The sequence below is a fragment of the Terrapene carolina genome, unplaced genomic scaffold (assembly GCF_002925995.2).
Source record: "Terrapene carolina triunguis isolate 2854851 unplaced genomic scaffold, T_m_triunguis-2.0 Scaffold42, whole genome shotgun sequence".
Taxonomy (NCBI): domain Eukaryota; kingdom Metazoa; phylum Chordata; order Testudines; family Emydidae; genus Terrapene; species Terrapene triunguis.
In genome coordinates, this window is record NW_020664393.1 from 43,012,888 (window position 1) to 43,039,823 (window position 26,936).

General features: G+C 42.5%; 2 protein-coding genes across 2 annotated transcripts in view; one reads left to right on the plus strand and one right to left on the minus strand.

Moving 5' to 3' along the window:
* Positions 1–26,936, minus strand: part of MCPH1 (microcephalin 1) — a 226,286-nt gene that overhangs the window by 86,613 nt on the left and 112,737 nt on the right. The window lies entirely within an intron of this gene.
* Positions 1–26,936, plus strand: part of ANGPT2 (angiopoietin 2) — a 71,289-nt gene that overhangs the window by 30,632 nt on the left and 13,721 nt on the right. The window contains exons 4-7 of the mRNA XM_024223328.3: positions 4,350–4,582; positions 7,777–7,907; positions 22,668–22,769; positions 23,326–23,492. Of these exons, the coding sequence (XP_024079096.1) occupies positions 4,350–4,582; positions 7,777–7,907; positions 22,668–22,769; positions 23,326–23,492 (633 nt within the window). The remainder of the gene's footprint in view (positions 1–4,349; positions 4,583–7,776; positions 7,908–22,667; positions 22,770–23,325; positions 23,493–26,936) is intronic.

Below are 26,936 nucleotides of genomic sequence, written 5' to 3' on the forward strand. Positions count from 1 at the left end.
AAAAAAAAAAAAAAAAAAAAGGCGTTTCAAAGGGGCCGGGGGCATTAGCAGGCCCTGGCCACACGCGCTGCCCTCCTCGCGGAGCCTCCCGCCCCCTGGCCCGCCACGGGCATATGCGGCACGCGGTGGGTCCGGGAGGGGGCAGCGCGGAGCGGGTAGGGGCCGGGTGGGTGGCGCGGGCCGAATCCCCGCTGCTGCCGGGGAGCCCTGCGCCTCTCCCTCCCGCTCGCGGCTGCAGCTCCTTCCCGGCGGGATACGCCTCCCGCCGCCCCGGCCACATGCGGCGCGCGTCCCCCGCGCCTAGTCTCCCTCCCACCGGGAAGGAGCCGCTGGACGCGCGCCGCATGTGCCCGGGGCAGGCCGGGAGGCGCGTCCCGCCGGGAAGGAGCCACAGCCGCGAGCGGGAGGGAGAGACGCAGGGCTCCCCGGCAGCAGCGGGGATTCGGCCCATGCCCCTGCGCCGCCCACCCGGCCCCTGCCCACTCCGCACTGCCCCCGCCCGGACCCACCGAGCTGCCCTGCGGGCTGTAGGGCTGGAGCAGCCTCCAGGTTGCGCTCCCGGCCCCGGTGTGCAGCGGCCCGGGCAGGAGCCCCTGGAACGGCGGGGAGCTCAGAGCTGAGCTCCCCCATCTCCCTCCTTCCCTTGCCAGCCTCCCTTTGCCCGCCCGCCCGGTGCCTGGGTGCCGGAGCTGACTCATCAGCACCAGGATCCAGGCACCACCGCCACCCCTCCCTCCAGGCTTGTGCTGCCATGCAGCTGCAAGCCTGGGAGGGAGGAGGAATGCTGCATGGTTGGGGAAGAGGCGGGGCCAGGGCGGGGATTTGGGGAGGGAGCCAATGGGGGAAGGAGGGGGTAGAGCCGGGGGGAGGGGCACGAGCGCCAGAGCGGAGGGCAAAATTTCTTGTTTGTCCAGCGTCCCGACCAAATATTGGTCGGGACGCGGGACAAAGAAGCAAATATCGGGACAGTCCCGATAAAATCGGGACATCTGGTCACCCTAGGTATACCTCATCCAGTGCACTAAATGCCCCAGCGACTATGGGTGAAACCAGATAATCGCTAAGCCCTCGAATGAACTCACATAGATAAAAGACAAAAGCACCATATCACCTACTGGTGAACATTTTCACAAAGCAATCACTCTATATCTGACCTCTCAGTCCTCATCCTCAAAGGAACCCTGTACAACACCTTCACAAGACGAGCCAGGGAGCTTAAATTCATAACTTTGCTAGTTACCAAAAATCATGGTCTTAATAAAGACACTGGATTTATGGCCTATTACAACAATCTGTAACCCACTTTTTGTCCTATAATTACAGTGGTGTAAATGGACACTTCACCTTCAATGGTCCCTTAGAATACGTGCTAACTACTCATGCTAAACTATATGTTCGACCTTCTATTTAGCTATGACACTGAGTATCTTTCCCAGACCTCAGGAAGAGCTCTGTGTAGCTCAAAACCTTGTCTCTCTTACCAACAGAAGTTGGTCTAATAAAAGATATTACCTCACCCACCTGGTCTCCCTAATATCCTGGGACTGACAACACTACAACACTGCATATAAAAACATTGTCACACATACCCAATCTATTGCCTGCTCACTTTCTGTCATACCTCTCTCTCTGCCTCTCTGAAAGTTATTTAGAAAGGAGTTGAAATGGGCTCAGCAATGCATTTTAATGCCATTGTTTTGCAAGAGAAATGTTGCATTTAAAGAGGAAACCAAACAACTATCATGTCATGACAGTTCTCATAATGAATACACAGGATCCTTTGTTAGAATGATATATTACTTTAAAGACACGGTAGCCAACAACTAATGAATGGACTGGCACACTTGTTTGGATAAAAAGGCCACAGCTTTATTCAATCCAATACATATAATAAGACAGGCAGAGGGCCATCTTATCAGCCTTGTTTTCTGCGTGGCCTGCGGAGCCTATTGGCCCAGCAGGGCCCTAAAGCATCAGCTCTGAGCACACTGCAGGGCCAGGACACACAAGCTTGGCTGCACCTTCTCCCCACCAGCCAGCCTAAATATAAAGGGCACAGCCAAGTAAAGATGTCTAGGTTTAAAAGAACTTAACCTATGTCAGACAGGAAACCACATCTTGGTTAAACAGTCTTTGGGAAGTCACAGGTGATATCTTCATGTGAAAAGAGGTTGTTCTTGTTGACTTAAGGTAAATTTTTCAAAAGTGCCTAAGTGACTTAAACTCCTAAGTCTCATCATCAAAAATGACTAGACATTTAGCAGCCTAAGTCCCACTGACTTGCAGTGAGATATAGGGATGGTCTACACTGGGAATTTACAGCAACATAGCTGTATCTCTCAGGGGTCTGAAAAATCCACACACCTGAGAGATGCAGCTATGCCAGACTAAACCTTGATATAGACAGCACTAGTGCTGCTGTAGCAGTTTAAGTGTAGACATACCATGTTTTGTTTACCATGCTTAATTTACATGAGAGACAGGGAGAGGCGAATATGCACTATGGGTCTGACAGAAAACCTGCATGCTAACTCTGCTTTGAAGGCCGGGGTCCTGTTCTCGAAGGGCACTGTGACATCCACCATGATGATCTTCTTCCGGTCCTCGTTAGTGATGACGATGTCTGGTCGTAGTTGGCTGTTGGTTCCAGGGATGGAGGAGTTCACGGCAACCTTCCCTACAGGTGGTGGGTTGGCTCTGATCAGGCGATCTTGGATGGCGTTGTGTCACAGCTGCCAGGCTCTGGAATGGGGCTTGCAGCTACTTACTATCCAGCCTAACCCAATCAAACCTTGTCTCATCTCAGCTTAAAGAAAAGTTGCGTTATTGTCTGTTAGCACAGGGCTATCCAGCTGCACAGTCAAATCACTGCCAAAGATTACTGCTACCATTTCTAATCCATTATATTGGGGAGGAGATGATCCTATTCAGGCCCCAGGCTCCCAACCATTCCATTTGCTGAAAGCTAGGATTAAAATCCAGCCATTATCCCTGCCCTCTTCCATATCCAATGGTTGCCCAGCAAAGATACCATAGCTTTTGCTTAACCAGCTTCATTCACCACATTGTCATATTAATCGTCTCTGAAGGATGTTATGAGGGGGACAAAACTAATTTCTAATATGAACAACGCATAACTGTCAAACCTCACAAGTTTATTTTAGTTTCAAATAGTAAACAATTTGGAGATGAATCTAAAAGTAGCAATAGCAGAATACTTTAGTCTACATCAAAACCATATTTTTCAATGAGAAAAAAAGTTGGACAGACATGTTTTGACATTTGTGTTTGCTGCCCTGTTATATTTGTGTATGCTCCCTGAAGACTTTATATACCAGCTATCTACAAACAAGAATCTTTATCCAATGGGAGCGAAGTAAATATTCAATTTTAAAAGTCACTATAGTTTCTGACTACAGTTACCAGACCTGAGATCACCACATCATTACTGAAACATGTAAGAATGATCTGAATACTGTAGGTATTATTTCTTAACTTTCCAGCATTCAGTTTATCCCTTCAAAAATAAATAAATAAATAAATAAATAAAATAAATAAATAACACAAAACAAAACCCAAAACTCTTATGTTTTAAATAAACACTATGAAAGATTTGACCAACATCAGAGCAAGTTACATCCTTTTAACCTGCTCCCTCTCCAATTCTGGAAAAGGTAACAAGCACACTTTCAGTAATTATATATTCATAGCTTTTCCAAATATAACAGTCAGAACTAATTTCTATTTGTTGAGGCCAAAGAAGTATTTAATTAAAAAACTGGAGAGAAAATAGAAAGTTGAATAGGTTTGATCTTTAAATGGGTCACTTAATTCTAATGATAAAGGTCTCTGAGGCTAGCTTTTCCTTAAATTACTGAAGAGAAAAGTAGTATTATTCAAGGCACTTGAATAACCATAAATAATAGTTACTCTAGGTTTAAATCAGTTTCATGTCTGATTCTCCTATTACCCTCAAGAGAGATTGTTTTCCTTTCAAGTCCAGAAAGGAAAATTATATTTTTCCCTTCATACTACCGAAGTATTGTGGAACACATAAGAGTTGTTATGGTGTATGAACTGGCATACTATACAATGGCCGAAAAGTCGTTCATTTATTTGACTAATAGAACAGATTATAGTTATGTAATCCATCAGACAAAGCATATGTCAAATAAATACAGTTCACGGTATTCTGCATGACACTACGTGTATAATATTCTCTCCAGAATCCAGTTAGAAAAATCAGAGTAAAAATATGTTAAGATGGAAAATAACTATAACAGGCTTAATAGTCTTCAGCTAAAAACACAGAAATGCTGAATTGACCCTAATAATATTCTTTTTATTAGCTTTCTAGAAAAAAAAGTCCTTGATATGGAAGACAAGCACACACTTCAGCTACAATCAATCAAAGATGAAAAAGATCAACTTCAAGTACTAGTATCCAGACAAAATTCTATAATAGAAGAACTAGAGAAACAGTTAGTCACTGCTACGGTAAACAATTCAGTTATGCAAAAACAGCAACATGATCTGATGGAGACTGTTCACAACTTGCTTACTATGATAGCTACACCAAACTGTAAGTGAAATATAAACACTATTATATCAGCTGAATAGCACTCACTAACTTTGTGTATCCTTACATGTTCTATCTTCTCCCCACCTTAGCATTTCAAAAATGCATGTATGTATTGTACTGTCTTAAAGTCCTGCATCGGTGAATTGTTTGACTTGCTCTACAATTTAAGACTTATCCTGAAGAGGTAAGCCCATTAGAGACACAACCTTTCCCTCCCTCCCCCCTCAAAAAAACCCCTAAACCAAAACAAATATCCCATACATTTGTTTTCAACAATATTTTGTTTAGCTTCTGAGAGTTATATTGCTTTGCTTTGCCAGACCAGTTCCTAGTAGGCATCCCTGTTGAGTTTGACAAATGTCACATAGTCTCAACATGGCACAAACACATCTGGCAGCCTTGTCAAACAACCCTCGCCAAGCTGGATCCTTGCACATCCAGCTGGGCTGCCAGCAGGGTTTGTAGTTTCTCTTCCTAAGGGCAATTGTGGGCACAGGCTTTGTTGGCACCGGCAACCTCTCTATCTCCTCCTTTCAGTTCCCCAGGTTTGAGCAAGGAAGGAACAGCCAGGATAGGCAGCTGAAGATGAGGGGCTCAATATTAGCCCAAGGCTCCCTCAAGCAAGACCCCCAACCCACAGACAGCATGCATCTACACCCATGACAACTCCACCCAGACTTCCCGACCCCTCCCCGTATACCCTAGAACCCACTCACCTATGCTAACCATAGCTGGCAAGATCTGTGCGCTCCATGTCCAACCCTACAGGTACTTGGGGAAGGGTGCATTGACCAGATGCTGAAATTTATGGCTATATGCAAATTATTTCCAAGTAAGACTATAGAATCTTTGTTCTTTAGGTTGACAGGGGCTGGGAATACAGTGCAGCATGCATAGCCTCTAAATTTATGATGTCTGAAATTACCACACACATAGTTTAAAACAAGTGTTTTCAGTACAATTGAAAGTACAGTGTGGATGACTTCAGTATTCTCAATTCAGCAATCTCCACAGAACCCAAATTTGCTTATAACTATTAGCTTCCATAAATAGTTTGGGCCTACACTTTTACCTATGTAAAAAGTTGCGGCTCAAAAAGAATTTCCAGTGCACTCTAAATATTTATTGTTAAATTTAAATTAAACTGTTTAAGAGTATTTTTCTTTTATTATTGAAAGCAAAAGAGTTAAAAAATCTAACCTTATTTTTCACATTTTACACTGTGTTTCTCTATCTAAGCTGACTGCAATACAGAAAGTAATGAAAACAGTCTAGTTTAGTTGATTTGTAGTAATTTCTCTGCATTTCTCAAGCACTAGGCACAATGCTTCAAAGTCTGATTGCAAATACAAGCAATTAATTTTTAAAGAAGAAAAACATTTTTCAAAAAACAATCTTGAAGACATATCTACAATTGTCAATTTTTTAAAGAAACCAAACCCCAAACTTTAGCCCTATAGCACCTGATAGTATCTCACTGAATACCATTCCTGAAGCTGTGCACATTCCTGCTGATGTTATCTATTATGCTAGTGAACAAATAAGTAAACAAGTCAAAGTCATGTTGGCTACAGAACCATGAAACCTGGAGCGGAAAAAATAATGACTGCCAACAAGACAAAATCAACAGGGAAAGCTTCTAAGCTAGCTTACAAACAATAGAGTGTGGAAAAGCAATTATAAAGTTGAATGTGTTCTTTTTATATTTGAGGTAAACGAACTATGTAAGCAGGTAAACTGATAAACAAGCTGAAAAGAATAAAAATAATGCTAGTATTATTTACACACATTTACAGGTGGCTTATCATTGTAGTGTGTGGCCACGTTCCTCTCTTTGAATCAAAAATAGGGAACATATACTCTACTGCCCCAACACAGTATCCACCCCAAAACGGTCAAATATAGATATCAGCTAGTTGACTAAATGCCAGGAAATTCCAAACCCTCTATCAACAAACAAGAAGATACATTTTAGATTGCGCTTTAAAACATGGCCAGGCATAGGCACAGATGTAATTTTTTTTTTTTTTTTTACTGTATGTTGCACTCTAGCTGAAACTTCTGACTGGCAGTTATGGATAACCCCAGATATATGTATACTATGGAGAGATCCATCTCTGCAAGCAAAGGACATACTGCTGTACTGGCTAAGAGGCTATGTTTTTGAACTCTAATTCATCAAAAAGAACATAGTTTCTGGTGTAGACCAGCTCCATTTGCCCCCAGCAAAAGATACTGTACTAACTGATTTCAGTTTAAGAGAAAGCTCGTTTATGATTCAGACATCTTGCTGACCTGAAGACACTGACTCACTTATAAGATCACCACAAAGGCATCTTTGTATTTACATAAGGAATAATATGAAAGGATGTACATATAGTTGTACAGATCTCTTTGTCAGGGCCGGCTCTGGCTTTTTCGCCGCCCCAGGCGAAAAAGCCTCCGGCCGCCCCCCCCCCCCCCGCGGGGGGGGGGCGGCCGGGGCGCCGGGGGGAGGGCGGCCAGAGCGCCAGGGGGGACTCGGCTCTCCCCCGCGGCGGCCAGAGCGCCGGGGGCAGGGCAGCGAGCCCCGGCTGGGGCTGGGCTCGGCTCTCCCCCCCTCCCCCCCGCCGGCGGCCAGAGCGCCGGGGGCAGGGCGCCGGGGGGGAGGGCGGCCGGAGCCCTGGGGAGAGGGCGGCGAGCCCCGGCTGGGGCTCGGCTCTCCCCCCCGCGGCGGCCAGAGCGCCGCGCCGCCGCCCCCCTCCAGGTGCCGCCCCAAGCACCAGCTTGGGTGCCTGGAGCCGGCCCTGCTCTTTGTACATGTTAGTAATCAATTTGTAATACAGATAGCATCAAATTCTCTAATGATAGTTGAAACTGCTAAACTGAAGGAAAAAATATGCCTATGTTATTCTATTCAAGCATGCAAATAGGTATAAAGGAATTGATACTTATCAAGCAGTTATGTTTGTATCTGAATATGAAGAAGCAAAATATCACTAGCGTGTTAAGCTAATTTCCTCTGGTGCTTTCCACCAGCAGGGGCAGGGCAAAAACCTACTTCAGGACTGCAAAGTCAATATACTGTTATTTCATTACATCGTTAATTACTATTACATCATGGTAACTTTCTCTCAGAAAAGAACTTGAGCTCAGAGCTATTTGAGCTATTTATCTATTCTTATATCCCTTCAATGTGTTTATTGCATTTTTAGCAGCCAAGAACAACTTTGTGGCTAAAGAAGAACAAATCCGTTTCAAAGACTGTGCCGAAGCATTCAAATCAGGACTTACAACCAGTGGAATCTACACCTTAACAGTTCCTAATAGTGCAGAAGAAAAAAAGGTAGTGTGTTCCCCAAAGCCTGTAACTCTAATTGTGCAGTACCAAATTAACTGTTAAGGAGATAAATGTATCTAGCAAATAAGATATTTTAAATCCAAATTGGGTAACCAGTCTTTTAAACTAATATTTTCTTCACGTTTGCTAATGGCAGCTTATCACTCCTCCATATGGAAATTACTTCAGCTGAATTACGGTACACCTCTACCCCTATATAACGCTGTCCTCGGGAGTCAAAAAATCTTACCGCGTTATATCGAACTTGCTTTGATCCACCAGAGTGTGCAGCCCCGCCGCCCCGGAGCACTGCTTTACCGCATTATATCCGAATTCGTGTTATATCGGGTCGCGTTATATCGGGGTAGAGGTGTACTTCGTTTGAACTCTGGGGAAAAAAAGCACTTCAAGTGAAATCTTGGCTACACTGAAACCAATGGGAGTTTTACCATTGACTTCAGAGAGGCCAGGATTTCACCCCTCATTTCCACATGAACAGTACAGAACTAAACTAATGCTACTGATACTGTAAGGTTCTGCCTCAACATATCTCTGTTACATACACAACAAAACACCTCTGTATATGTGCAAACAGACAGCTCACATGCCACAGCATAACTGCCTGGGAAAAAGTAAAAGGTCTGGTTTACACTAACCCTTATTCTCTGGAAACAAAAACAAACAAAACCCACCCAAAAAACCGTACCCTTAATAACACTGGTGGGGCTACCCAGTAGGTAAAGAAATGCTAGTGTAGACAAACTACAGTAAAATCTCAGAGTTATGGACGCCTCGGGAATGGAGGTTGCCCGTAACTCCGAAATGGTCCATAACTCTGAACAAGAGGTTACGGACTTCAGCCAGGGGGAACCAAGGGGGAGTTGGGGCTGCAGCCGCAGGGTTCGGGGGGGGGGGGGCAGGGCACAGGGCGCAGTTGGGGCTTCTGACCCTAGGGGCCCACCAGGGCTCCTGGTGGGGGGCTCAGGGCTTCTGCCCCCTGGGAGCATCAGGGCTCAGGGCTTCAGCCCTGCAGCTCTGTTCTGGCTTCAGCCCCACAGGGGGCACCAGGGATTGGGGCTTCAGCCCCGCAGCTCCATTCCTGGCTTCAGCTGGGTAGTGGGGGTGCTGCATATCGGGGCTTTAGTTACGGGGGGGAACGCTGGGGCTGAAACCAGCACTCCACGTGTAGCTAAAGCTCGAGCCCCCGAACCTACCGTGGGGCTGAAACTGGGAGTGGAGCCGCGGTGCTGAAGCCCTGATCCCCGATGCGCTCCCCCTCCCACACTGAAACTGGGAACAGATCCACAGGGCTGAAGCCACGAGCCCCAGCGCTCCGCCCGGTTTAAAGCCCTGGGCGCCAATGCTCCCAAGGGTCAGAAGCCCCGAGCCCCCACATCTGCCCAGAGCCCTGACTCCCACCCGCCTGCAGCTGCAGCCCCAAGGCAGTACAGTATTTGCTGTGTGTGTGCGCGCGCACTGAGGCCTGATTGAGGACTTTTGGTTTCACAGGGTGTCTGGTAGACACTGGTGTGAACTCTGATGTTCGTATCTTTGAGGTTCTACTGTACTGATGTTTTACTACCATAACTTCCAGTAACTGTGATGCAACAGTTAAAATCACTGTATGTATCAGCACACAGCTGTATAGCACATTACAGGGCTAGCTGTCTCTTCAAATGTACCCATATCGAACAGAGACAGCAGGACAGTATAAGCAACCTAAGTTCCCTGTAAGCTGCGCAGCCGCCTATTTAGCGCCATTCAGGCCCAGGGACCTGCCGCAGCTGGGGTGCCCCTCCCCCAGTCCCCACCTAGCCCAGCCCCCAACCTGCTGCCGGAGAAGCACCCCTACCCCGGCCCCAACTCAGCCTGCGGCCTGGACTTGCCGCGGCCCGACCCTGGAGCGGCCCGAATCCAGCCGTGGCTGGAGCGGCTCAGACCCAGGCGCAGCCAGGGCGGCCCTCCCCTGGCCCGAACCTGCTGGGGCTGGGGGAGGAGCGCCTATCCTGCAGTCCCACCCCCAGAGCTCCCGCGGTGGAGAGAGGCACCTCTTCCCCCCCAAGCCCAGGTCCTGCTGAGGGGAGACCTCTCTCCCCGCCGTAGCCCCAGAACACCCTCCTGCACCCCAAACCCATCATCTCCGGCCCCACCCCAGAGCCCATACACCCTGCACCCAACCCTCTGTCCCAGCCCTGAGCCCTTCATTCCAGGCCCCACCCCAGACCCACACCCCCAGCCAGAGCCCTCACACTCCTGCACCCCAACCCTCTGCCCCAGCCCTGAGCCCCCTCTCCCACTCCAAACCCCTCGGCCCCACCCATGAATTTTGTTATGTGCACCAATATGAAGGTGATGTGAGGGAAAAATTAGAGGGAACACTGTAGGCAACTGGAGCATTCTTGCTGTAAATACTTCCTCAATTTAGCAGCACCTGCCAGTTCACCAACAGGACTCTCCAACACAATCTTAGGACCATAAATCCTTTTCCAATAAAGGAAAGCCCAATAAACCATTGACACTTGTCAGTGGTTGAGGGTGGAGTGAGGCATGGGAAGGGAGGGAAGGCAGGCCTTGCAGTCTTTTTCCCTTTATACAGACCACAGTTCCCTCCAGCCCAGCCCTCTCAGATGGAGAAAGGCCTAGCAGTTAAGCCTCTTTGGCAGTCTACCTTACTCTAAGAAACTGGATGTGGGAGAGTAAATGTAAGTGGCGGCTGTAGGCAGGCAGAAGCTGCCCAACATGGGTGAACACACTCATTGGGGCTCAGCCAGTCCAGCTGTGCAGTCAGTGAGGCCTTGTCTACCTAAGAAAATTGCACTAGTTTAACTAAAAGATATGACTTTAAACTGAGGCTATGTCTACAATACAAAAAGGTGTTTTCTTAATTCAGATTAGCTAACTCATATGAGCTAATTTGGGTTAAAATAGCAGTGAAGACATCGCCAAACCCCTTAAATTTGAGCTGCTAACCTGAGTTAAAAGCTGAGTTGCCATGTCTAACCCAGATTAGCTAATGCAAGTTAAGAACACACCTTTTTGTAGTGTAGACATACTGTTAGTTAAATTGGTGCAAACCCCTGCGTGGATACATTTATTTTGGTTTAAACCAGGTTTATTTCAGTTTATTTTAAATAGATTAGGAATCTGGGGTTTTGCACCAGTTTAATTTAAATCAGTTTCCAAAATCAATTTTAAATCAGTACAACTTCCTCATCCAGACAAGGCCTGAGGGAGGGGTTCTAAAATGGCTCTAAGGATAGCTGGCAGGACTGGCAGAGAAGCAGCTGTGTCGGCTCTGCAGCTTGCAGACAGTTCTGGCAAGAACCACAAGTACAAGCAGGTCTAGGGATGTGGCAGTATGGTGGAAAAACCCTACAAAACCCAATCAAAATGCAACTGTGTGAAACGTGGGACACTTGAGAGAGGTACCAGAGTCAGTTAAGGCCACTGTCTGAAGACAGGATACTGGGCTAGATGGATCTTTGGTCTGACCCAGTAGGGCCATTCTTATGTTCTTATAAGGACAACAGAATTAGGAAGACAGATAATGCCTGGATGCAGAGCCAAAGAAAACCTGCAAAACAAAACAAAATAAAAATTCAATGAGCATCCACAGGAGTGATGCTGGATTAATGCATATTTTTGTGTTTTGAGTTTCCAAGGCAACATTAGGAGTTATTGTGGTGTGCTCTTAAGTTCTTTTTTGGCAAATATTTAGACAATGGCAATTGATTGTGTGTTATATGATTGCACTAATTACTTCAACACTCCTTCCAATATCTCTCAAATCTCCCTTCAGCCGCTGGATGGAACTTGGCAGCTTTACATATTTTATATCCTCATCTGATTTTTATACACCACAATTTAATAGTGTCTTGGAAGAAAACCATCACAGTCAACTGGTGGATAAGTTGACAATTTGAAAGCACGTGACTGAAAGCACAAGTTTAATTTTCAGACTTGCTGCAACAGCACAATGAGTGCTTTAGGATTTAATCTTGCTGCCATATATTTATAAAGGGAAAAAATATCTAATGAATTCTCATAGCTTTTTTGTATAATGCATATGGAATTTACAAAAATATTATCAGAAAGTGTACAAAATGAAAGATTAAAAAAGGGGATGTTTGGAGACACGAATATGTGAATTGATATATATATATATCTTACAAGGAAAATTAAGTAACATGAGATTCCACTGCTGTAATGAAATGAGGGGTAGGGTTGGCGTGTTTAAGATGCCTAAAAGCAAAGGAAGTTTACATTCACAACTTCAAATGTTAAAAGAGATGCAAACCACTGAATATGTAAGTACTGGACTACAGCAGTCAGACATTACAGTAAAAGTAAAATTAAGGAGACTATGAACAGCTGTTGTGGTCCCATTTTTTTGCCTTTGGTCTTGACTCCACCTTCAAATATAATATATGGGATCATGACTATGTAGCTTGTAAAAACATGTGCCTGTTAACAGTACAAGAGAGAACTGATTTATGACTATCAGAGAGTTTAATAATATGGCTTAAATTCAAAAACATTTTAAGTAACTTGTGCATTGTTTCCAGTGTAAGTATTCATATAGCATGATTCACCTGTTTCTTTTAAAAAAAAAAAAAAAAAAAAAAAAAACCTTCTGAAATTGTGTGTAAAAATAGTCAAAATATACCATCCTTGTGATTAATTACAATCAAACTCTTTAGAATGCAAAATGTACTTGACTGTAAAATATTTGCAGGGCTCATATTTTAATATTTAGTTTTGCAATAAATATTTGAACAGAAAGACCTAAGATACTTTGAAGATTTTGAGAACGGGGTAATTAGCTATGTTAAAAATGAAAAATAGATTCACCTTGTGTACTGCAGATGAGGAAAAAGAAGACATTAAGAGAATAGAAAATATATTTTTGTTATTTCTTAGGGTATCAAATTCAAATTTTATTTTACACTACCCCTACATTTTCAAGTCTGAGGCAGTTTTGTATTGACAATGCATAAAATGAAGTGTCAAGAGAATCGGTGTGTAAATATATATGATATATATCAATATCTATATATATATATATCTATTCTAGATAATCAACATGGTAACACAATTTTCTATGGTTTATGATGTGGATTGCCATACAGACCAGGAAACAAAATGAATTTTTTTATTTGCCAAAGTGCTGCACTACTGTTTATGTTTTCATCTGTTCCTCTTATAATATACCTTCTGACCTCCCATTGGTTATAAACAATTTTTGTGTAAACCTATGTTACTGTATTATTGGTAGATTTAACCATAATACAGAATTAAATAAGTGTAGTATAGAGCTAGGTGGGAAATGGTTTTCCTGACAGGAATTTTTTTGAGGTTTTGAAAATGTTCCCATTCTTCATTGGGATGAAACTGGGACCTGTTGAAGTTTTAGATTACTCCATTTTATACTCAGTGTTGCCAAACATCCAAAAATTGAGAGTCAAATCCCCCAAAACAATGACTGACAAAAATCATGAGACTAAAAAAAAATGGTATCCTTTCATTTGCCTTCTGGTGTCTGAGCCTTTAGAAGTCACATTTTCAAGTTTTTCCCCACAGCCATGAAGACTGGAAACTTTTTTTTTTTTTTTTTTTAAGAAAAGGAAACCTGAGATTCTCAACAAATTGCATGCATCAATGTATCTGAAAGCAATCAAATATTGTGCAATGAAGTTGTGAGAATGGCAACATTATATGATTTCAAAAGTCATGTCACTTACAATTTATGAATTTAAATAGTCCTTGTTTTCATGTTTTGGTGCTGTGGCTAGTATATCCAGAATCTCTCCTTTTCCTTGAATGGGAAACTTTGTTCAGTATTGGACATATGTTAGTGTTTTGTATATGTAGGAAACATGTAAATGGTTGCTGTTTAGTTTATCATTTCATCATAATCTGTTAGGCAAGGTATAGAGTTTAACTCAAATTGCATAATATCCATAGTATCAACTTTTAGGGCTGGATCCTTAAAAAGATTTACACACATGTTCAACTTTACACATTGAGTAGTCCCACTGACTTCTCACAGTGCGTGAAGTTAGGCTCTTTGGTACAAGGACCTTCATACAGCACCTCATACAATATGGCCCTGATCCTCTGTCCTCTAATGTCACCATAATACAAATAACTAATAATAATCAAGTTTTGTTTCCACATAGTGCCACAGCTGCTAGGCCCCTGAGCCATCTAGCAGTTTGTTCACAAAATACATCAAATATGTGCACACGTGCATGTGCACACAGGCAGGGCCGGCTCCAGGCACCAGCCCACCAAGCGTGTGCTTGGGGCGGCGCCTGGAGGGGGGCGGCGCGGTGGGGTGCTCCGGCCCAAGAGGGGGGGCCCGGCCGGGCTCGCCGCCCTCCCCCCGGCGCTCCGGCCGCCAGGGAGAGCGGGGCCCCGGCCGGGCTCTCCGCCCTCCCCCCGGCGCTCTGGCCGCCGGGGGGAGCAGAGAGCCTGGTCGGGCTCTCCGCTCCGCCCTGCTCCCGGCGCTCCCGGGCTCGGCGCCCTCCCCTGCCGCAATGGGGGGGGGGGAAGGGGCGGCCGGTGGCTTTTTTGCCTAGGGCGGCAAAAAAGCCAGAGCCGGCCCTGCACACAGGCCCAGTTTGCTGTAATTCGAGAGGCTAATATCTTTATTTGTGTTTTGCATCTGTCTGAAGATGCCTGCTGCCTGTCTAAACCTGAATCGGTTTTTCCTGTTTCCAACCAACATTACAGTGGAACCTCAGAGTTACGGACATCCTGGGAATGGAGGTAACTCTGAACAAGACGTTACGGACTTCAGCCACTGGGGGGGGAGGGGGTTTGGGGCTGCAGCCATGAGTGGGGGGTGGGTGTTAGGGCATCTGACCCTCTGGAGCAGCAGGGCTCAGGGCTTTAGATCGGGGGCAGGGGGAGCACTGGGGCTCGGGGCTTCAGCCCCATGGCTCCGCTCCCAGTTTCAGCCTTGCAAGGGGTGCCGGGACTCAGGGCTTCAGCCCTGAATCTCCATTCCTGTCTCTGCCCTGTGGGGGGAGGGGGGCGCCAGGGGTTGGGGTGCGCCACGGCTCTGCTCCTGGGTTCGGTGGGAGGGGGGGAGGGGAGTGCCAGGGCTCAGGTGCTTTAGCTATGGGGGAAGCTCTGGGGCTGAAATCAGTGCTTCCCTCCTATCTAAAGCCCTGAGCCCCTGTGCCCTCGTGGGGCTGAAGCTGGGAAAGGAGCCATGGGGCTGAAGCCCCATGCCCCCAAGGATCAGAAGCCATGACACACACACCCGCCTGGAGACCTGATCCCCCCTTCACCCTGTGGCTGCAGCCCTAACCTCCCCTCCCCCGGCTGAAGCCCTGAGGCCTAAAGCCCCGAGGCGGTTTTTTTTTTTTTTGTCTCCACTACTTCCAGTTCCAGAGGGTGTCCGGTTGACTGGTAAGTCCGTAACTCTGGTGTTCGTATCTTTGAGGTTTTAAAGTCCAGGGGAGTTATACCTGAGTAAAGAGTGCTAGAGAAAGTCCTGTTTTCATTTTAATGTAATTCTTTTAAAGGAATTCTGATCCAATTATATACACCACCAATTAGCCATCCCTCATTTTTCAATTTTCACATAAGTTACTAAATGAAAAGAAATCCCTGTCCTTGGAAGCAAACTTTTACACAGTAAATCTACTGTGTTTCTTTTAAACTAAGCAGTTGTCCCTGTGTCTTCCCCTTACTCACATGGCCCACCTCTTTCTTAAGGCTTTTAAGATTTTTTTTTTTTTTTTTAAATCAAGCTATCTTTGTCTGTAATCTCTAAAAATTCTGATAAATCCTTCTAAAGTATCTTATTCCCCTCAATTTAGTTTCTTTAACTTAACCTTTCCTTCCCTTTACTCTTCATCTTTATTCTTTTACTTTGTTATTCTCCAGCCCAAAGGGCTGATCTTTAAACCACAAAATTATTGAAATATATATTTAAATTACTATCTTTATAATAAATATTACATTTAGCAGATATAGATAGGAACCTGCATCAGTCAAGTAGTTAGTAACAGGATACTAAATTTCACCTCAAAGGCACTGATCCTGAAGTCAAAGGGGTTTACTCACATGAGTAAAGTTGAGTACATGAGTGTTTACAAGTTGGGGGCCTAGGTTGCCAATCAAGATTGTAAGTATGAGGGCAGGGTACTGGACTTGATGACCTCTCGAGGCCCCTTCCAGTCCTAGAATCTATGAAAAACAACAAGGAGTCCGGTGGCACCTTAAAGACTAACAGATTTATTTGAGCATAAGCTTTCGTGGGTAAAAAACCACTTCTTCATCTGAAGAAGTGGTTTTTAGATGAAGAAGTGGTTATTTACCCACAAAAGCTTATGCCCAAATAAATCTGTTAGTCTTTAAGGTGCCACCGGACTCCTTGTTGATTTTGTGGATACAGACTAACACGGCTACCCCCTGATAAGTAAAGAAAGTTTATCACTGTTTGAAGGCAATTTAGTACTCTGCGTGTGATTAGTTTCTGCTCTCAGTCCATTTCCCTGTGGAGAGGTCTGTAAAATAACAACATGCAAAATGGCACGGTCAGAGTCCATATGCTGAAATCTCAGGTAGATAGCTACCTTCTCACCCCTTAAAACTGGTATCTTCAGAATAGTAGGTGAGATACACTGGCACATTCACATTACCTTGCAATACCTTTTCTGCCAATAAAATTGATTTTCATCTCCATGGCTAAAAAAGTGGCACCTTTCAAAAGAACATAATACATATTAAAAACCCAATTGATTCAGAAATCTTTGGTGTGGAAATATGCATCCTGCCTCTGTTTTAAGATTATATTTATCAAATCAGTAATGTTAAGAAAATCCATTAAATAAGACTAACTTTTTTTTTTTTCCTGGAACCACTTCTTCTGTTCATTCCTATTAGTCTTGCAAATTTTATTTTTTGTATTTCTGTAGCCACTATAGCATGCAAGGTACTTTCCAAATAAAAGTGAAAACTCAGGCCTGGTCTACACTAACCCCCCAAGTCGAACTAAGGTACGCAACTTCAGCTACGTGAATAACGTAGCTGAAGTCGACATACCTTAGTTCGAACTTACCGCGGTTCAGACGCGGTCCACACGCGGCAGGCAGGCTCCCCGTCGACTCCGCGGTACTCCTCTCGCCGAACTGGAGTACCGCAGTCGACGGCGAGCACTTCCGGGATCGATTGATCGCGTCAAGACCAGACGCGATAAATCGAACCCGGAAGTTCGATTTCCAGCCGTCGAACTAACCGGTAAGTATAGACCAGCCCTCAGTCTTTAGCCCTAAGATTGTAAAGTCTAAAAGAGAAGCAGATACTCTTACTGCTTGGGGGCGTAGATGAATATTTGCTAGAACAGAGAAATATTTTATATGAGACATCTGCAGAATTTAAGTAAATTATTCTATTTTATGTGATGTAAAATCCCACTGTTTGAGAATATTTTAATCTTGTTAGAACTATTTGTTTAATCCTATTTTAAGGAGTTTATAACTTTAAAACAAACTCCAGTGGAACTGAAGTTTAGCCCAAGCTCTCAGGCCATAAGGAAATTGTTAAAATTAGGTCCATCTAAATTAATATCCTGCCTCTATCATTGGCTATACCTGATGGTTCAGAGGAAGGTGAACAAACTCTTTATAATGTACCAGGTAAATTATGCAATGCTTTACATACACGTACAAATTCTTTCCTGACCCCTTCAATGATTAACTCAATCTGATGAATAAGCCTTGATGCCTCTGCCATATCAACATCTTAACTTGAGTAGCTGCTTAATAAACGTATTTACACCCATTTTAAAATCCAGCTATGGTATTTGTCTCAATTGCCTCTCATGGTAATGAATTTTACCTATGCATTATAGGTTACATAAATCAACTTTTACTGATTTTAAATTTGACTGCTCAGTTTTTACCATACCTTTTATAATTTTTAATGCTCCAACTTTTCCTTTTAAAAAAAAATAATCCTAGTCTTTACTACATCTCATATGCATGCTGTATCAAATCATTAACTATAAAATAGAGGTAAATCAAAAACAACAGGCTTGGGGTATAATAGAACCGCTCAACTGAATGTAGCTCTTATTTACCAATAATGTTAAATAGTAAGGTTGCTGCCTTCAATTTAATCCTACTCATATGATATACTCTAAATAGCTCAAAGTTGTCCCTAGTCCAACTCATTTTCTTCCTCTCTTTAGCCTTCCCAACAAGTTTCAATAGCATGACATAAAACTATCCTATCTTAAACATACACCGCAAGTACAACCTATCACTATCACGGGGTAGCCGTGTTAGTTTGTATCTACAAAAACAACAAGGAGTCTGGTGGCACCTTAAAGACTAACACATTTATTTGGGCATAAGCTTTCGTGGGTAAAAACCTCACTTCTTCGGATGCATAGAGTGAAAGTTACAGATGCAGGCATTATATATTATGTATATAATGCCTGCATCTGTAACTTTCACTCTATGCATCCGAAGAAGTGAGGTTTTTACCCACGAAAGCTTATGCCCAAATAAATGTGTTAGTCTTTAAGGTGCCACCAGACTCCTTGTTGTTTTTGAACCTATCACTAGTCTCTTCTCCGCTTTGGATATCCTACATCCGAAGATCAATTGATAAAACCTCTTTCCTGTACTTCGTATTAGCACTCTTAGAGCTTCCTCCTTGGAAGGTGGTACAATGAACCAGTACGCATTACCTTGGTTACTTTATAATTAGCCATAGTAATACACACTTGCTGTGCTCGTATACTTAAGGGGACACACTTTTCATCCCAAGATGACCTACACATTATTGCCACATACAAAGGCTGCAAGAGAACTCAAGGATGAAATCATGGCTCCACTGATGTTAATGGGCATTTTGCCACTAACTTCAATTAGTCACAGCTTTGATAGGAGGACCTAGAAATTGAGCTAGAGGACAACATGAAATAAGTAGGCAGCTTAAAGGTCATGCGTAGTCATGATTTTGGGGATGTAAGTGTACCTTCTAACAGTTAGTGATAACTTTAGGAGGGAGAATATACAAGAGGTGCTTTTTTTTGTGAAAAAAAAGGGGGGGGAGGGCGGGGGAGATGAGTGAGAGTTTAACTATGAAGGAAAATCCTTGTTATCAGGTGGTAGATGATATTCAGTGGTCAACGGTTTTGTTTTTTTAAATCCAGTCTGGGGCAGTACATAAAAAATATATTCCATTGAAGTATATTGTTTTGACGTATGGGTATGATGATTGATCCATTGCTTTAAGTGGGAATGAACAACTTTATTTGAAGTTAGACCATATGACAGTTGGAGTTAAATGGGAGAAAGAGGGTAAATCAACAAAACATTTGTGATGATGCTTCCTTGCCAACTAAGTTGGGTCCAACAGAAATGCTTCAATTATTTTGATACTGATTAACTTAGCTTATCTTAACATTAATACAAATATATTTAAACCTTTTCAAACAAGTGTTTAAAATATCCAAATATTTTTACCCCTCCACAGTTGGAAGCATATTGTAAAGATTCATACCTTCACTACATAGCAAGGAATACAGTCTTTAACAATACCAAATGAAACAGGCTGGAACCTTACTGCTAGCCCATATGGATTTCAGCATTGGGTGGTAGATGATCATAGGGGGGAATCAAACAAACAATTACAACCCATACTGGATGGGGACCACATCCTAAAAGAAATCTTTCCTGAACCCCCTCTTCTGGCTTTTAAAACACACCCCAACCTCACCAAGATCATCATCAGAAGTAAACTCCCCACAGACCAGAACACACCAACTCAAAGCAGTGCCAGATCCTGCCAGAACAGATGCAAAACCTGCAGACATATCTCCCCTTCTAAGATGACCAATACCTGCCACACAACACATCTTTCAAGACCCATGGGTCCTACACATGCCTATCATACCATCCAGTGCACTAAAGGCCCCAATTACAACTATGTGGGTGAAATGAGACAATCACTACACTCTCAAATGAACTTGCACAGAAAAAACAATAAAAGACAAAAACACCATATCACCTGTGAGTGAACACTTCTCATAATGCAATCACTCCATATCTGACCTCTGAATCCTCAAAGAAAACCTGCACAACCTTTTCAAAAGACAAGCCTGGGAGCTTAAATTCATAGCTTTGTTAGACACTAAAAATCATGGATTTAGAAATCACTGGATTTATGGTTTATTATAACAATCTAATCCATTAACCTCACCCCCCCCCCTTTTTTTTTGTCCTCTGACTGCAGAAGTCTTAACCAGTCACTTTATCTTGAATGCTCTCTTACAATGTGTGTCAATTCTTATGCTAAACAGTCTGCCCCACCTTGTATTTAGCTGTGATGCTCTGAATATATTTCCCAGACCTGAAGAAGAGCTCTGTGTAGCTCAAAAGCTTGTCTCTTCCACCAACAGAGGTTGATCCAATAAAAGATATTACCTCACCCACCTTGCCTCTCTAATATCCTGGGATCAACACGACTACAATAACATTGCAAACTACATTTGAAGTCGACAGTGTCCTTTTAATACTTTATATTAGTTGTCTTTAGGACTTCATTTACATTCTGCAAAATTAAAGGAAAGGTTCTCAATGAACTAGCCATTAGCTTACATTATGCAAAACGTAAACTAGTGGCTGAATATCCTTGAGTCACATGTCACACAGCAACACCTTATTTTTAATTAACAAGTGTAATTTTAATACAGGCAGAATAAGAAAAGGGTTCTTTAATGATGGTAGGTAGTCCAAACCTCTGTTTTACATCTCCAGCAGAATGTTTTTCTAGCATCTCTTTGTAAGATTACAAATTGACTCACCAAACCACTTCCTGTAGTTCAGATTTTCCTTAGAGGGCTCCCATCTAAGTATTAACTAGTCCTAACACTGCTTAGCTGATGAAATCTCAGCCCAAAGAGGAATGACTGCAGGCATTTTTCATGAAGTGTGGCTACTTTATCCAGTGGAAAAGCAGTTCACCTTCCCACAGAACTAGGAAGCTTAGGTCTAATTTAATATATACATTGTTCACATTTAAAGAGTTGCAATTAAGCCTACAACACACAGCATCAATTTATGTTCACATTAAAACTAACATGGAACAATTATTCCATGTTTAAGCTATAGTAGTATAAATGGTATATCCAAGAAAGTATGAAGCCTCAGTCTGCATTATAAGGTAAATTAGATTAAAAGGTCTGAAAAATAAAACACTACTGTAGTTAATGGACCAAATTTGCCACTGGCAAATGTGAATCTAACTCCACCAAATTAAATATGGCCTAACATTTCTAAAACTGAAGTGATCTAATTTTTATCACTTCTTTAAACCAGGATGTATGTTACATGAATTAGTTTCTTTCAGTGTTTTCACACTGGTAAAGCTGCTCCAATAATTTTCTATAACAAGAAACAGGAAAGGACAGAATACTAAAAGGTAGTTCACAGAGAACCTTAAATTGTAACTGGCAGTTCTTTGCATGTAATACTTTAATGACCAGGTCACAGTAAGTTTCCTAAGCATTAGGAGATAATATAATGTACTGTAATATTACATATAATACTGTACATATAATAGTAACAATTAGATCTGATATAGCGCTTTTCATCAGCAGATGGCAAAGTGCTTTACAAAGGAGGGGATTATCATCTCCATTTTACAGATGGGGAAATTGAAGCACAGAGAAGGCGAGTCACCCAGCAGGTCAGTGACAGAGCCAGGAATATCACTCAGACAAATTACTCTATCACATAGCTCATTCTTATGTAACAAATGAAAAAATTAACCCACTCTTGAATAGTTCAGAGCATGGCACAGACCCATCCAAATTTCTAATCCAATATCTAAAAACTATATTAAAGTGAAGGTTAACTCAAGTGGACATCTTTAGAGATTCTCAAGGCTTTGTGATAACTTTTGGGAAATGTCAGAAATACTGGCTTAACTTTGTTTTATGTTTTTAATATAAAACGTAGCTTAGAGCAATATTATTAAAGCACTAGTTTAGCTGCAGCTTTTGAAGTCAGCCTTTCATCATATTAGTGCAGAAACTGATGTAATTCATTATGTTCTGCATTGTGCAAGGCATTTAAAAAATCTAAATTGTTTTAAAATCAATGTGTTCTTTTAACTAAAACATATATTTTTTCTGAGAAACCATAAAAATAAAACAAATATTTTGTTTGAGAGTTGCTTAAACTATTTTTGCACAAGAGCGGGGCCAGCAGCTGGGACCCTGGCTGGCAGGAGCTGGCGGTCGGGACCCCAGGCCGGCAGCGGGCTGAGCTGCTCAGCCCACTGCTGGTCTGGGGTTCCGGCCGCCGACCCCTTGCCAGCCTGGGTCCTGGCCGCTGGCCCCACTCAGCCCGCTGCCAGTCTGGGGTTCCGTCCGCAGGCCCCTGTAAATGTAAAATGTATTACTGGCATGCAAAACCTTAAATTACAGTAAATAAATGAAGACTTGGCACACCACTTCTCAAAGGTTGCCGACCCCTGTAATACAACATAAAACCAATATACAGTAAGTACAGTATTTCAAAAACATTCAATACCGTTTCAATATCATCATTAATTACAATCTTATTTAGACTGCAAGCTATTCAAAACAGCTCAGCTTCACAGGTGTTAGCAAACCTGGAATGCTCTGCTAGGCAAACAAAAGCCAACAGTAGTTTTAGTGTATATTGTGCAATATGTGTCAATTGGCATGTGAGTACCTGCATTTATGCAATTACACACTCTTCTTATTGACAGACATATTGTGATATGGAAAGCAGTGGAGGGGGGTGGACAGTTATTCAGCGACGTAAAGATGGCAGTGTGGACTTTCACCGGACATGGAAAGAGTACAAGATGGTAAGAGCCACACTCTTTTGAAGCTTTAAATCTAATTTATTATTTTTCTGATAATCTCTGAAATCTACACTGACTTAATCACAAAAGAATATTAATCACTTACTTAAAGTTGTATTGCCTAAACAGGTTCTAAAGTTGCATTTTAGTACTTAGATGAAAAATTGTGCTTTCATTTGGGAAATGCCAGAGTAATATGAACTGTTTGCCTAAGCAGAGACTTGCAAGTGTGATGTTTGTTTTTACAAAGAAATGTAGCATTTTTTTTTCTAATGTTGCGTCCACATCTTTAATTTTCATTAAGTTATTTATATTTGTGTTTCTATTGGCAAATGTTCGCCAGATCTAATAAGTCTAATACTGATACATTTTGTTTAAAGTTCCTAAATTGGTCCCTGTTGAAATCCAAAATTTGAAATACCAAAGACCTAGGATCCTCATATTTGTAGTGCACTTTTTGTGTTGACAAAGCAATTACATTTAAAAATTGATGAACTGATTATTTCAAAATCAAAGAAAAACAAATTAAAGTTATTTAAATATACAACTTGAATTACAGGGATTTGGTGATCCTGCTGGGGAGTACTGGCTGGGAAATGAGTTAGTTTCTCAACTGACTAATCAGAAACGCTATGTTCTTAAAATACACCTGAAAGACTGGGAAGGAAATGAGGCATATTCATTGTATGAACATTTCTATCTAGCAAGTGAAGAACTAAAGTACAGGTAAGCAAACACAGCACTGAGTTGAAAAAAGCATCAGTCAGCTATTAATTCCTGTAAATTGTTCAGCTACATAACTTTCTTTTTATATTAATTACAAAGCAGTTGCTCTGAATGCATTTAAAGTATGTCTTTGCTACTAATTTTCATCTATACCTTACATAATCTTAGTAGATTTTTAAAAAAATAGAACAGTATGTACCTTTTCACCAGTATACAGTAGGTAAGTAATACCTTCAGGCCCCTCCTTCCCCTTATAGACAGCCCAACATGCAATATATCTGATATAGTTGTGTGTAGGGGGAGAACCCAACAAGGCCAGAATTGGGTGTTGGCACATAGCTCTCGGGGGCCGTGAAGGAGTGGCCTCCTGCGTGCATGTGTTCTCTTGAGGAGATGAAGAGGCAGAAGCAGGCAGATCAGGAATTACATCTAGTGACAGTCCCCCCACTTCCTGATCTACACCCATGGACATGCACACAGCAACCACAAGGTTGCAGATGCAGCTGCACAGTCGGCCAAAGTAGGGTTGATTTGTTCTCTTATTTTTGAGAATCAATGCAGCTCCCAGTTGAGTTACTCAAGCTGAATGGTGGGTCCTCGGTTTATCCCAATGGCCAGGGTTTAATTTCTAGTTTCATTGTTCCTCTTATTTTAATAAAACTTTATGCCTAGCAGTGTGTTCTTGTAACTTTAGCCTGTATATATTCCGTCCACAGTTACAGTTACCCATATGTTAAAAAGGAAAGTCTTCAGGGGGATCTTTAATATTCTATTCATGAATGGAATTAAGTGGTCTTGTCTTTAGGGCAAAAGAAGTTACCAGACTAAGGTCAGGAACTACTTAAAAAAAAAAAAAAAAAAAAAAGGAAGAAAGGAGTCACTGAAACCATGATTCCTATGGATAAATAAGGTCCTGGGGGCTGGATGATAGAAGGGATTGGTAATGTGATAAGGAGCCTTTCACTTTGGGAAAGATTGCTTTAGGTGAACTATCTAGAAAAGAGTTGAGATCCATTGGAGGGAGTAGTATGAGGAGGCTTACATTTCTTTGAGAACCACTGGATGGAATAGCATGAGGAGGCTTATAGTACTGCTGTCCAAGCTTTGTCCAGTAGACAAGTTAGAAGACTACAAGGAAGGTCAATCTGACACCTTCCATGATACCCAAATTCATAGATTTCTAAATGAAAACCTTTATAAAATACAATTTTGCACCCAAAAACTGAATTGTATCCAAGGAGTTCAGAAGCCATTAAAAACATGGTGTCAAGTATCATGTTAAAAACATGAGCTCTTAAACATTACATTTTTTTCATCAAGGAAAATAAAATTAGAATAGAAGACTTTCGCCATCAGGAGATTACCAAAGGTTAACTGAAATATACTTTGACTTCACCTCAACCCCCACATACAAAGCAGTCCCAAACTGAAAGTTTCTCACCTGCAACTGGAGTTATTCTAGATGGCTCTGCATAGTCAAGATTACAGTGTACTGCGCCACCTTGTGGTGCTTTGTGGTAGAACCTCCTGTAGCAGTGTCAGAGCTCTCTCATACTCCCACCCCTCCCCTCAGTGTCACTGATGTTCTGAGGGCAAGGCTATGTAAGAGGCGGAGCACCCTCACCACCTTAGTTGCATCCACCTCAAAGCCAGAGACACAGAACAAACAAGGACTCTGACAGAGAGGGGAAGGTGGTGGAAAGTGTGAATATGCAGAGCCCTCTCAAAGAACTCCAAACATGAGCAAGTAACCTTCATTTCTTCTTTGAGTGGCTCTGCATATTCCCAATTATGGAACAAATTGAGCAGTGGTGAAAACTAACTTGGAGGCAGGAACAAAGTCCTAACTGAATAGAGTCTGAAGCACCACTTTACCAAATCCAACATCTGCCCTATAGGCCAAATACAAAATATAATGCTTCCTAAAAGTGTGCACTGAAGTCCAGGTTCCAGCTCTGCAAATTTCAGCAACTGGCACCTGCTTAAGACAAGCAAAGGAAGTAACCACAGGTAGTGGAATGTGGTTGAATTGAAGCAAATATAGGAACTTTTGCTAGTGTGTAACATTCAGCAATACATTTTATCCATCAAGAGAAGAAAAAACTGTATAACCCATGTAGTTTTTAGCATAAGACACTAACAATCTAGAAAATATATGAAGACTTTACTCTTATCTAAATAACAAGCAAGGGACCTTCTGGCTTCCAAAGTGTGTAGCAGGACCAATTTCTCCTTATTAGAGTGCGGCTTGGGGGAGGGGGAGGGTGGCAAATTAACTGTCTGATGTGAAAAAAAATCAACCACCACTTTAAGTAAGAACTTGAGATCAGGTCTGAGAACTACCTTTGTCCTTATCAAGAGAAGTAAAAGGTGTATAAGCCCTAAGAGCATTCAATTCACTGCTGCCCCAAGCCAATGTGATGGCAATAATGAAAGCCATGTTGTTCAATAAATAATAGAAAGAACACTGAGCCAAGGTTTGAAAGGGCTACTTCACCAGCATGGCTAACTGAACTATGAAAAAACATCAACTACTAACGTGTGATATGCAGAGATGGCTGCCAAATGAACTTTTAACAATGAGTTAGATAATTCCTGAGATTTTAAGTACATTAAGTATTCAGAACACAAGGAACAGAAGCAGACACAAGGGAATCAGATTTTCCCTCATCGGTGCCTGAAATCTGGGTCTACTTTAAGAAGTAACAGCTTCTAGTAGACTGTTTTCTAGAATTAATTAGCATGTCCTGCAAAGACAAAGAACATGACTGCTCAAGAGCAGACAGAGTCAAAGTCCAATTGCCAGTGCCGACAGGTGAAGAAACTATGGATCTGTGTGAAAGATTCCTGCCCTCCTGCTGAAACAGCAGGTCTGGAGGCATTGTCAGACACATTAAGACTCCACCAGAGAATTGAAGGAGATCAATAAACCACTGTTGACATAGCCAAGGCAGGGCAATGATAATCATCTTTGCCCTGTCCTGATGTATCTAACCACCTTCTGAATCACGGGGGCGGGGGGGGGGGGGAGAATATACATCAGGCCTTTTCCCCAGTGCAGCAGGAAAGCATCTGACCAAGATAGTCACTACCCACTCTGGAACAGATGAGGTCACACTTTTTGTTGGACCATGTTGCAAACAGCTTCACACCTGGTCAATTCCAGCTAGAAAATATGATAATTGACAGATCTGTTACGTACCATTTGTGCATCTGAAAGCTGTCTTTGCTGAGATGATCTGCAACTACATTGTTTCCCCCCTGCCAGATACAGTAAAAATGTTAAGTATCAAAGGGGTAGCCGTGTTAGTCTGGATCTGTAAAAGCAGCAAAGAGTCCTGTGGCACCTTATAGACTAACAGACGTATAGGAGCCTGAGCTTTCGTGGGTGAATACCCATGCATCCAAAGAAGTGGGTATTCACCCACGAAAGCTCATGCTCCT